At 37.7% G+C, this 12,893-nt stretch overlaps 1 protein-coding gene across 2 annotated transcripts in view; it reads left to right on the top strand.

Moving 5' to 3' along the window:
- CD302 (CD302 molecule) overlaps positions 1-12,893 on the top strand; it is a 29,446-nt gene that overhangs the window by 10,751 nt on the left and 5,802 nt on the right. For both annotated transcript variants that reach the window (XM_009237763.4, XM_063712616.1), the window contains exons 2-5: positions 4,045-4,155; positions 6,511-6,627; positions 7,312-7,485; positions 9,525-9,551. In XM_009237763.4, the coding sequence (XP_009236038.1) occupies positions 4,045-4,155; positions 6,511-6,627; positions 7,312-7,485; positions 9,525-9,551 (429 nt within the window). The remainder of the gene's footprint in view (positions 1-4,044; positions 4,156-6,510; positions 6,628-7,311; positions 7,486-9,524; positions 9,552-12,893) is intronic.

Raw genomic sequence — 12,893 nt, 5'->3', positions numbered from 1 at the left:
TTTTCAGGGTAGCTACTACAGAAAAAAATTAAAGAATATATAATTAACAAGCTAAAAGAAAAAGGATCAAACATAAAATGTGTAATACAAAAAAGACAATAAATGAGAAAAAAGGAACATAAAATAAGTAGGACAAATGAAAAACAAATATTAAGATGGTAGATATAAACCCCAATTCATCATAACCACATTAAATATTACTGGAAATACTTCAATTAAAAGACAAAGATGATCAAGCTGGATTAAAAGAAAAAACTACTTGCTGCTTGCAAGAATTACAGCTCCTTTGAAAAAGTGTTTGGCAGTATCTGTGAAAGCTGGGCACATGCATACTCGATGGCCCCAGCAATCTACTTCTACAAAGGTACTCACAAAAAGTATGCATAGAATGTTTAAAGCAGCATTACAATGGCCACAAACTAGAATCTACCCGAATATTCATCAACAGAAGAATGAATAAGTTCTTAGATAAGTCTTAAATAAAATGATTTTTAAAGTAACATTTATCAAAAGAAGCCAGACACAAAAGAGTACACAATGTATGATTCCATAACTATAAAGTTCAAAAACAGGCAAAACTAATCGATGGTGTTAGAAGTTAGGTTAGAGATGACCTTTGGAAGGGATGGTGAACAAAAGGGGTTAATGTTCTATTCCTCATTCCTCTGATAATTATATGGGTATGTTTACTTTATAAAAAAATTCACCAAAAAATAAAAGAAAAAAAAAATTCACCAACCTGTATATTTATGACTTGTACATTGCATGTATGTTTTATTTGAATAAAAACTTTAGTTTTTAAAAACTGTATCAGGAAAGGTATTAGAATTGGCAGCAAGGTCAATTCAGTTATATTTTAGTATGTAAGAAACTTGGCTGGGCGCAGTGGCTCATGCCTGTAATCCCAGCACTTTGGGAGGCCAAGGTGGCCCGATCACCTGAGTTCGAGACCAGCCTGACCAACATGGTGAAACTCTGCCTCTACTAAAAATACAAAATTAGCTGGGTGTGGTGGCGGGAGCCTGTAATCCCAGCTATCGGGGAGGCTGAGGCAGGAGAATCACTTGAACCCAGGAGGCAGAGGTTGCATTGAGCTGAGATTGTGCCACTCCCCTCCAGCCTGGGCGACACAGTGAGACTCTGTCTCAAAAAAAAAAAAAAAAAGAGAAAAGAAAAAGAAACTTAACATGCTTCAAGAAGGAAAGGTTGAACCCACAGGGAAAGGGAGTGTTTGAAGATGCTGAAGAGATGATAAATTAAGCTACTTAAGGACAAATAAGAGGATTCATTCATTCAGCTGAATATTTTAAGTCCCTATTATAATCCAAGAGCTATCTGAGGTGTTAGGAATCCAAAAATTAATAAGGTTTAGTCCCTATTTTTAGAGTGGTCACTGTCCAGGAGCAAAAGATGCCAATGATGATGTCTGTAAAAACGACATAATTTTAATACTTTCCTTGTACGAGACACTGTGCTGTGCAGGTTTGCAGTATCTTACCTGATATTTACAACAATCCAGTGAGGTAGATGTTATCTCCCTTTTCCTGATGAAACACAGGAAATAATATAAGTTTTCCAAGGTCTCACCACCAAAATAAAAACATAAGTCTGTCTGACGTTAAAGCCGTGTTCCTGCTGGTACTTTACACTGCCATTGGATGGTGTGTGGTGAAATTACATGCAAAAATCACAATCAATTCTAGTGGGGATGTCTTGGAGAAGGTGGTATAGATGGCCTGAGCCTCAAAGGATGAGCAGACAGAGAATAATGTTTGATGGCCTGGAAGTGGATTTGAAGGAAGAAGAGTCTTTTCTCTGAATAAAGGCCAGATTTTCAAAGAAGGTGGCAGAAATGTATAATGAACCTGAGATGGCTGAGTACTATTTCTCAGGGAAAGGATCTACCTGCTCCATATAGACTTTCAACCAAGTGTCTTGTTTTCAGACCTTCCTCCTACAAAGCTGTCTGGCTTCTCCAATTCCTGACTCTGTTCTGGACTTCTTTGCTTTGTAAATGTTGGTATCGTGTAATTTTATAGCCAGATTGTTTTAATGTTTCATAATGAACATTTTCCCAAAGCAAAGTGCTTGTTGCAAAACAACCGTATCTTTAAGCCAGCATTGTGGGAGAGTTCTAGATTCCTGCCAGAGTTAAACCCACGGTAGTCATATGTGTAATTCAAGTGCTTATAAAACAGCTGGAAGGAAAAAAAAAAAACTTGGATATAAAATAAATTATAGGTGGGGCACAGTGGCTCTCACCTGTAATCCCAGCACTTTGGAAGCCCAAGATGGGAGAATTGCTGAGCCCAGGAGTTCAAGAGCAGCCTGGGCAACATAGCAAGACCTTGTCTCTACGAAAAAATTAAAAAATTAGCTGGGTGTAGTGTTGTGTACCTGTAATCCCAGCTACTCAGGAGGCAGAGGCACAAGAATCACTTGAGCCTGGGAGGCGGAGGTTGCAGTGAGCCAAGATCATGCCACTGCACTCTAGCCTGGGTGACAGAGTAAGACTCTGTCTCAAAAAAAAAAAAAAAAGTCTGTACGGATACAGGGAGCACACTGCTTCCTTTTAAAGGCAAGACCGCTATGTTGAACATTCCACTTCTGTTAAACCCTAATTATCCAGAAGTTACAAGACTGCGAAGCAATCTAGCTTGGTGGCCGTGTGCTGTGTGCTATATAAGAAGCTGAGGTCAGTACTGGGGACAACCAATGCTCTCTGCCATATTCTGAGCTTAGTAAACTTGAGAGTGTTGAATTAATTTAGATTAATGTAGCTGATTGGTAAATTCTGATCTTTGTGGTAGGGCTTGCTTCTACTTGTTTATATTAAAAAGGTAATGCAGAACTTAGGCCTGGCGTGGTGGCTCACACCTGTTATTCCAGCAGTTTAAGAGACCAAGGAGGGTGGATCGCTTGTGCTTAGGAGTTTGAGACCAGCCTGGGCAATGTGGCAAAACCTTGTCTCTACAAAAAATACAAAAATTAGCCGGGCATGGTGGCACATACCTGTAGTCCCAGCTACACGGAACGCTGAGGTGGGAGGATCCCTTGAGCCCAGGAGGCAGAGGCTGCAGTGAGCTGAGATCGCACCACTGCACTCCAGCCTGGACGACAGTACAAGATCCTGTCTCAAAAAAAAAAAAAAAAAAAAAAAGCAGAACTTAAAACATAAAATTGCTATATATTTATATAGATGAAATCACTAAGATTTTTACCTATATACAAACCTAACAGAATATGGAAGCTTACTGCTTTGTACTTCTTTATTCACTGGAATTAAGTAAAATTCTCTTCTTTCCATTTTGGCCAGTGAAATCAACTCTTGCAGGGTTACTTTTGCTTATAATACTAACCAATTAAATTCTAGAGCCTAGGCTTAAAAATGCACGTCTTTATAATAAACAGAAAGAGACTAAGATAGAGGTGAAGGAGATGTCCCTTTAGAGCAGTAGAGGAAGAGTTATGGTTCTATTTCATTGAACTACCTCAAAGAATCTACTTTGATGAGGTGTTAAATTAAGAACATTCATAAGAATGTCGATCTCGTTTTCCTGTGCAATATGAAAACTTGTGTGAATATTTATAAGCTAGCAACTTGTTTTTCTCTTCTCTGTTCTTGGAGGTATAATTTGAACAACAGGGCCTTGTAAAAGTCTTAAGACTTTTGAAATTGTTAAATACTGCAAAGATAACCTTCAAAGACAAGTGTGTAATCCTGATTGGCTGTCTTCTAGATAGTTTGTTGCCTTGGTAATAACACTAATTTACATGTCTGAATTCCTAAACAACCTAAAAACTTGTATCTTTGCTCTGTAAAGTCAGAAGAGAATCATTGGCACATTTCTCTTTTCCCGTATGAATAATGGAGAGAAACAAATTCCTGTTACACTGGTTGATTTCTTATTTTAATAAAGATTTAACAAAGGAAATTGCCTTTGTGTGTGTGTGAAAATTTAGTATCTAATATCCTTATCTTTGGGAATTTATGTAATTCTTTTTCTCAAGTTATTTAACAGTGTTCTTCTTTTTTCTACATAGACTGTCCTTCATCTACTTGGATTCAGTTCCAAGACAGTTGTTACATTTTTCTCCAAGAAGCCATCAAAGTAGAAAGCATAGAGGACGTCAGGAATCAGTGTACTGATCATGGTAAAAGGCTTATTCTTTTCTGTTTGTTTTTTCACAAATTAGTAAACAGTGTTCATTAATTTCTTTAAAAATTGATTTTGTCACATCTGACTTTTAACTGGGTCCTGAGATTTAATGTACAACTTTTATTTGACAACACACAAGCTACAGGCAGTGGAATTTGGTATATATTTAATCCTGGAGTTGGAAGACAGTTGTTGGACAATATTGTCCAAAGCAGGGTCTATTTAACATGCATATCCTGTGCCAGGCACTGTGCTTAAACACCTCATATACTTTACCTGGCTTTATCATAACAAACCTATCAAGTAGTGTATTATTATCATTTTATTGAGAGATGAAATTAACTTCAGTTATTTGTTCAAGCTTACACAGGAAATAATTGACAAAGCCAGGATTTTAACCCAGGTCTGTTGGATTTTAGGCTTAGAGTTCTTAATCACTTAGTTATTCTGCCTGGAAAGTGCTGAAGTCAGATTACATAGGACCATGAAGTAAGACTGTAGTAAAGAAGAGTACATTAAGGAAAAATTATAAAAAGGCTATTTGCTAGACCATACACTGAGTGTTCTCTAGGAAATAGATTTATAACTTCATATTGTAAAATATTTGAAGTAAAAGTGTCTTTTTTTTTTTTTTTTGAGACAGGATCTTGCTGTGTCCCCCCAAGCTTGAGTGCAGTGGCATGACCATAGCTCACTACAGCCTTGAACTCCTGGGTTCAAGTGATCCTCCCATGGCAGCCCCCTGAATAGACAGGACTACAGACGTGTACTAGCTATTTTGTCTGTTTGTTTGTAGAGACAGGGTTTCACTATGTTGCCCAGGCTGGTCTGAAACTCTTGGCCTCAAGTGATCCTCTCACCTTGGCCTTCCAAGGTGCTGGGATTACAGGTGTGAGCCACTGCATCCAGCCAAAAAAATGTCTTTTCTTTTCTTTTTTTTTGAGACAGTCTCGCTCTGTCGCCTAGGCTGGAGTGCAGTGGCGTGATCTCGGCTTACTGCAAGCTGCATCTCCCGGGTTCACGCCATTCTCCTGCCTCAGCCTCCCGAGTAGCTGGGATTACCAGCGTCCACCACTAGGCCCGGCTAATTTTTTGTATTTTTAGTAGAGACGGGGTTTCACTGTTAGCCAGGATGGTCTTGATCTCCTGACCTTGTGATCAGGATCAAGCAATTCTCCTGCCTCAGCCTCCCGAGGAGCTGAGATTACAGGGGTGCATCACCACACCTGGCTAATTTTTTGTATTTTTAGTAGAAACAAGGTTTCACCATGTTAACCAGGGTGGTACCAAACTCCTGAGGTCAGGCAATCCACCCGCCTCAGCCTCCCAAAGTGCTGGGATTACAGGCGTGAGCCACCATGCCCAGCCTAAAGGTGCTTTTTATTACTGTTATATTCTTCAACAATAACATTTGGAAGAATGTATCAAATTGTACTAGGGATACCTTAATCAAAGTCATATACATTTATTATAGAAGGAATAAATGTAAACACCAAAGTTATTAATCTTATTAAAGTGCCACATAATACTTAATACATATATGTTGTTTCCCTTTGAAAAAGTCATACATGAACATTGGCTCTGTGAAAACAAGACGAAATTTCCAACATGCCAATATGGTTTTATTTCAAGGCAGTTGAAATAAAATAATAGCAATTTTGCTGGTCTTAGAATATTTTTAAAACAAGTTTTCCCCTGCAGCTATTTTCTTTCCTTTCTTCCTTTTTCTTTCTTTCTCTTTTCTTTCTTTCTCTCTCTCTCTTTTCATTCGTTCTTTCTTTCCTTTTTTTTTAATGGAGTCTCAGTCTGTTGCCCAGGCTGGAGTGCAGTGGTGTGATCTCAGCTCATTGCAACCTCTACCTCCTGGGTTCAAGCAATTCTCCTGCCTCAGCCTCCTGAGTAGCTGGGATTACAGGTGGGTGCCACCAGACCCAGCTAATTTTATTTTATTTTATTTTTTTTGGTAGGGACAGGATTTCGTCATGTTGGCGAGGCTGGTCTCAAACTCCTGACCTCAGGTGATCCACCCGCCTCAGCCTCCCAAAGTTCTGGGATTACAGGCATGAGCCACCACACCCGGCCCCTACAACTATTTTCTATCCCTTAAAAAAAATTATGTAAAGTATACTGAGATATAAACATAATTTCAGTGACATAAATCATATTAGAGGCTGAGAGCCAAGACATGTCCCTGTAACCTTATTAGTTTGTATGAACTGTAAGATCAAAGTTTATTGTCCAGCTCTAATATATATAGAAAGTTAAGCAACTATTTATTATTTTTATATACCTAGTGATTTTCACTGATTCTGGAATATGCTGACTTTTTTTCTCTTTAAAATAATTTCAGGAGCGGACATGATAAGCATACATAATGAAGAAGAAAATGCTTTTATACTGGATACTTTGAAAAAGCAATGGAAAGGCCCAGATGATATCCTACTAGGCATGTTTTATGACACAGATGGTAAGTGATATTTACCTCATGGGACATGACTTTGTTCTTCTTTTTTTAATGTAGTAAAACTGATGGCTCTTCAATTCTCTAGTTCAAGTTGATGATTCCTGTGGCCTCCAGGTGTTCAATTTTCAGTGTGCACCTATGATCATACCACAGCTTGTATCTGCATAGCTCAATGAGTTACACAGATGAAAGCCACAGTTGATTCTTGTCTGGATTAAAATGTGACTCTAAGGCTCAGTATTTTTGTAATATAGCATGATCATAAAAGTTAGTATTCATGTCTGCAACTAATAGGCTAAGGATAGACTAAATTATCACGGTTCTATTATATAAACGTATTTATCATCACTTTAGACAAATATAAAGTACATATGTAAACATTTTCAAATGAAATGAAATTATTAAGGTTACTACTAATATTTAACTATTTTTCTTGACTTTTTTCCCATGAGAATATTATACATGTATATATTTTTGCAAAAATTGGATCATCTTCAGAAACCTCTTAAATCGATAGCTTTTGATGATTTGGCTGTACACAGGATATATTCCTCCTAATTTTAATCCTACAACCAGAAGTTTAGACCAGACATACCTTAGTAACTTTCTACCTTTAATCCTACACGCTTTTTGGCTTGAACACCTTTTAAAACTGTCATAATGTTGAAAATATTCCTTAATTGACAGATGCGAGTTTCAAGTGGTTTGATAATTCAAATATGACATTTGATAAGTGGACAGACCAAGATGATGATGAGGATTTAGTTGACACCTGTGCTTTTCTGCACATCAAGACAGGTGAATGGAAAAAAGGAAATTGTGAAGTTTCTTCTGTGGAAGGAACACTATGCAAAACAGCTAGTAAGTATGACCGAAGGTGTTTTTCCATTCTAGAAGGGGCAGAGAAAGTAGGACTGGTTTTAAAATAATTTTGAGATAAGTGTGCCTCAATAAATAGAATAAGGCTAGGCACGGTGGCTCACACCTGCAATCCCAGCACTATGGTAGACTGAGGCGCTGGATTGCTTGAGTGCAGGAGTTCAAGACCAGCTTGAGCAACATGGCAAAAACTCATCTCTACAAAAAATACAAAAATCAGCTGGGCATGGTGGCGTGCACCTGTGGTCCCAAATACATGGGAGCCTGAGGTGGGAGGATCAATTGAGCCTGGGAGGTTGAGGCTCCAGTAAGTCTGAGCAACAGAGCAACACTCTGTCTCAAAAAAAAAAAAAAAAAAAATAGAGGGAATAAGACTTCAGAATATATTAATAGGATGGTTTGCTCTTAAGTCTCTTGGAACTCAAATTGTAATTCTCTTACATTTAGGAGGTAAGGCCAGATCACATGAAATAGGCATACTTTTATTCTATCTGCTTAGTGTTTGCAAGAGGTCAAAAATTTCTTGTTCAGAGGAATTATTATAATCTCTTTGCATGCGATTTGAGTGAGCAGAAGTGGTGAAGAGTAATCATGTATAATTCCAGAATTCTCGTGTTACTTTACAAGGAATTAGATTCTCCATAAGAACATCCTTTGTTTAGGCAAACAAAAACTACATCATAGTTTATAATTTATTTGGAATTAAAATGTTTTCTTCTGACCCATCAGAAGGTTTTTTTTTTTTTTTTTTTTTGCGATGGAGTCTCTCTCTGTCGCCCAGGCTGGAGGCGGTGGCGCGATCTTGGCTCACTGCAACCTCTGCCTCCTGGCTTTAAGCGATTCTCCTGCCTCAGCCTCCCGAGTAGCTGGGACTACAGGCACCTGCCACCATGCCCGGCTAATTTTTGTATTTTTTAGTAGAGATGGGGTTTCACCATATTGGCCAGGCTGGTCTCGAACTCCTGACCTTGTGATCTGCCCACCTCGGCCTCCCAAAGTGTTAAGATTACAGGCGTGAGCCACTGTGCCCGTCCCAGAGGTTTTTTAATGAACAGAATTATCCTGGCCCACAAAAGTATTTTGATGTTATTTGTTAAAACACTACACAGTTTGTTATTCTAAGTTTTAGAAAGTAAATGTTTTCTCATTAAAGAAAATTAAATTTTCAAAATGTGGGCTGGGTACAGTGGCTCATGCTTGTAATCCCAGCACTTTTTGAGGCTGAGGCAGCCTGGTCAACATAGCAAGACCACCATCTCTACAAAAAAAGTTTTTATTTTTTTTTAATGTTTCAAAATATGAATTTAGGGTGCTTAAAACATGATATAAGCAACCATTTCCCCATTTTGCATCCTCAGTATTTTCCCCTTCTACTTCAACTGTAAACCAAAACTCCACATCCTGCTTTGATTATTTCCTTTCTTTACATATGGAAGTATGTACATTTCTTTACTTGCTACAGCAGGATCCTTGACTACTATTAGTTTTACAGTGATTATCAAAATGTTTGTCATAGTTTTATGGTAGCAGTATTCAACTTCAAATATTTGTTTTTTAAAAAATTGGTTCTTTTCAGGTTCTGCACCTCAGGGTGCCATTACATAAACAAAGTTTTTAATTAAACTATAACTTCAAAACATCAGAAATAGTGAGTACATCCATACTAAGGTAGTTAGTGTCACAGTTGTTTAATTTTACGACATTTGTTTCCTAGACTCTCCAACCAGAATCCTCTTTTTTCCTTTACCTCATTATTGTCTTTTCCTCAAGATCCCGTATTCTTTTCCACCAACCAAGCTAATGCATGTTGTTAGCCCTCTACATCTTTCTTTAAAAACTAAGTTCAAAACAGACAACAGAGACAATTAATGAGGCAAAGAAATATGGATTTTAAGCTATGAATATATTGATATTAAGCTACTAATAAAAGGGTTTATTTTTAATGATTGTGAACATGTTTAAAGTCAATCCTATAATAAAACATAATTAAATTCTAATTTTTATTTTCTTTTGTATTTTAGTCCCATACAAAAGGAAATATTTATCAGGTAAGTAATGATTTGGTCTTTAAATTTTTCCCACAATTAAAAATATATCAAAATTCTGGCATATTAAAATACTATTACAGATCCCTTTTTAAAATTATGTAATATAAAGTAGAACAATTTTTATAAGAATGTAGAAAGGTCTCTTAGTAATAAGACTCAACATTTTAAATATATTCTACAATATGTAGTTTTGTCTGGCTTCTTTTACTCAGGAATTTTTTTTAGATTCATCTGTGTTGTGCACATTCACTGAGTTTTTTCCCTAAGCTTCATAATACTTTATAAATATATCATATATTGTCCATTCTCTTGTTTATGGATATTTGGATCACTTCTAGTTTCAAACTAATTTGAATAGAGCTGCCTATGAACATTCTCCTATATCTTCTTTTGGACTTATGTTCTCATTTTCTTTGAGTATATTCTAGAAAGTAGAAAGATGGGTCATAGGGCAAATATATATATTTAGATTTATTAGAAACCACCAAATAATTTTTCAAAATGCTTAAATCATGTTACTACTGGCAGTGTGTCCAAGCTCCATTTGCTCTATGTTCATCCCATGATGGTATTGTCAATTTCTTTATTTTTAGCCATTCAGATCAGGTGTGTAGTGATCTTCTTGTGGCTTTAATTTTAATTTACCTGATAATGATGTTGAGCACCTTTCAGATGATTATTCATTTGTATGTCTTTTGTGAAAAGGCTTTTACCCATTTGCGGAGTGCAGTGGTGTGAGCTTGACTCACTGCAGTCTCGACCTCCTGGGCTCAAGCGATTCTTCCACCTCAGCCTCCCAAGTAGCTGGGACTACAGGTGTAGGCCACCATGCCCAGCTAACTTTTTTTGTACAGATGGAGTTTCACCATGTTACCCAGGCTCGTCTCAAACTCCTGGGTTCAAACAATCCACCCACCTCAGCCTCCCAAAGTGCTGAGATTACAGGCGTTGGGCCGCCATGCCCAGCTACCCATACTTTTTTTTTAGTTGCCTATATTTTTGGTAGGAATTTTTAAAACAAATTTTGTTTCTTTAAATTCGGATATGGGCCGGGCTAAATAATACAAAACTTAGCCAGGCGCAGTGGCGGGCGCCTGTAATCCCAGCTACTTGGGAGGTTGAGGCAGGGAGAATTGCATGAACTTGGGAGGCGGAGGTTGCAGTGAGCCGAGATCACGCCACTGCCCTCCAGCCTCAGCGACAGACTGACTCCATCTCAAAAAAAAAAAAAAAAAAAAAAAAAAATTGGATGTGAGTCCTTTGCCAGTCTTCTATTTGGGGGTTACTATGATAGAACTATGACGGAGGAGAAGAAAAGAAGTGTTGAGTTTGTGTGTATACAGGAATTACATCCTCATTAATCTATAGGAAGAAGACAGTAAATAACAAGCATTAGTGTGGATATGCAGCAATTGGAATTCTTGTGGTAGGAATGTAAGATGGTGCAGCCTCTGTGAAAAACAGTGTGGTGGTTCTTCAAAAAAATTAAAAGAATTACTATATGATCCAGCAATTCCACTTCTAAGTATGTATCCCAAATAACTGAAAGCAAGGACTCTTTAATATCCGTACACCCATCTGTTTGATATTTGTGTATCTATGTTCATAGCATCATTTGCCATAGCCAAAAGGTGTAAGCAACCCAAGTGTCCACTGATGAAGGGATAAACAAAATGTAATCTGCACATACAATTATCATTTAGCCTTAAAAGAGAAGAAAATTCTGACATGTGCTACAACATGCATAAACCTGAAGGACATTAGGCTAAACAAAATAAGCCAGGCACAGGCCAGGTGCAGTGGCTCACGCCTGTAATCCCAGCACTTTGGGAGGCTGAGACCGGTGGATCACCTGAGGTCAGGAGTTTGAGACCAGCCTGGCTAACATGGTGAAATCCCAACTCTACTTAAAAAAAAAAAAAAAAAAAGTTGAAACCCGGAGGCAGAGGCTGCAGTGAACCGAGATCGCTCCACTGCACTCCAGCCTGGGCGAGACAGAGCAAGCCTCCATCTAAAACAAAACAAAACAAAAACAAAAACAAAAACAAAAAAAAAAAAGAAAAAAAAAATAGGCCAGTCACAAAAGGTCAAGTTCTGTATACTTCTTAGACTACAGTATGAAGTACCTAAAGTAGTCAACCTCACCAAGAAACTCTTTGCCAAGGGTTAGGTCAGGAAGAAATGGGAGTTTAATAGGTACAGTTTTCATCTTACAAAATGAGTTGTTCTGTGAATGGATGGTGGTGATGTAGCACAATGAAGTGAATGTACTTAATGCTGCTGCTCACCTAAGATAGTATTTGTTACATGTATTTCTTTAAATTACATTTAAAAAAAATCAAGTAGTGGAAGCATGTTATTTAGACATGGAGATAAATAGCTGAAGCAACAAGAGTAGTTAACTTTAAGGAATGGATGTTCAGGTGAGTAGTAGTGGAGCAGGAGCACAGTATTTTCACTACGTATCTTCTAGAACTATACTTTTAAGCTATGTAAATGTATTACTTTGGAAAAAATAAAGATACACATAAGTTGGAACATTGAGAAAAAAATAGGTCTGTGGCTTCAAAAACACGAATAGTTGAAAGATCTGGCAACATATGGTCTTCAGACTACAAGAAAAGTAATCTCTGAATTCATTACATGTATGCATGTATATATGTGTATGTAAATCTATATTAAATATGTGTGTATAATTTAGTGAGTAAATACTATGTGTCAGGCTTTCTCCTAAAGTTAGACATTGAAGACAGCAATGAACAAAACAAAAGCCTCTGCTCTCAAGCATACATTCTAGTGGGAAGGGTAAAACAAAAATATGTGAGATGGTGACATATCCTATAGGGAAAACAGGCAGATAAGGATGAATTCCAGTGCAAGAAGGGAGGTGTTGTACTTTATTTTTATTTTTAGTATGGTGGCCAGGGAAGGCCTCATTTGATAAGGCCATGATTTTGCAGAATGAAGACCTAAAGTCAAAGTGAAAGCCTGTCATGTAGATAGGGATTAGGCTTAGTCTGACTTTACGGAGTAACAGTAGAGAACATGGAGTTGAAGCAGCAAGGAAACAACCCAACAGTTAAGTGTAGCTGCCATCTTGGCAAACACGGAGTTCCCCTTCATACCAAGTGTAAGCTGGAAGACTCCCTTGGGAAGAATACTTTCAACAGAATTAAGGTGTCCATAGTCGGATGCACCTAATGTGGCAAGCAGACAGGAAAGGTCAAGTTAGTCCAAGCTAGGTTCAGCAAAGGTTACTGGAGAGGATGCAGGAGTTAAATCTTTAAGGATAAGTAGACATCAGGCAGGAGACAGAGGACAAGTTATCTGAGGTGACAAATC

Source organism: Pongo abelii, chromosome 11 (assembly GCF_028885655.2).
Source record: "Pongo abelii isolate AG06213 chromosome 11, NHGRI_mPonAbe1-v2.0_pri, whole genome shotgun sequence".
Taxonomy (NCBI): domain Eukaryota; kingdom Metazoa; phylum Chordata; class Mammalia; order Primates; family Hominidae; genus Pongo; species Pongo abelii.
Note: the sequence above shows the minus strand (reverse complement) of the source record. Positions and strands in the feature narration are given on the sequence as shown.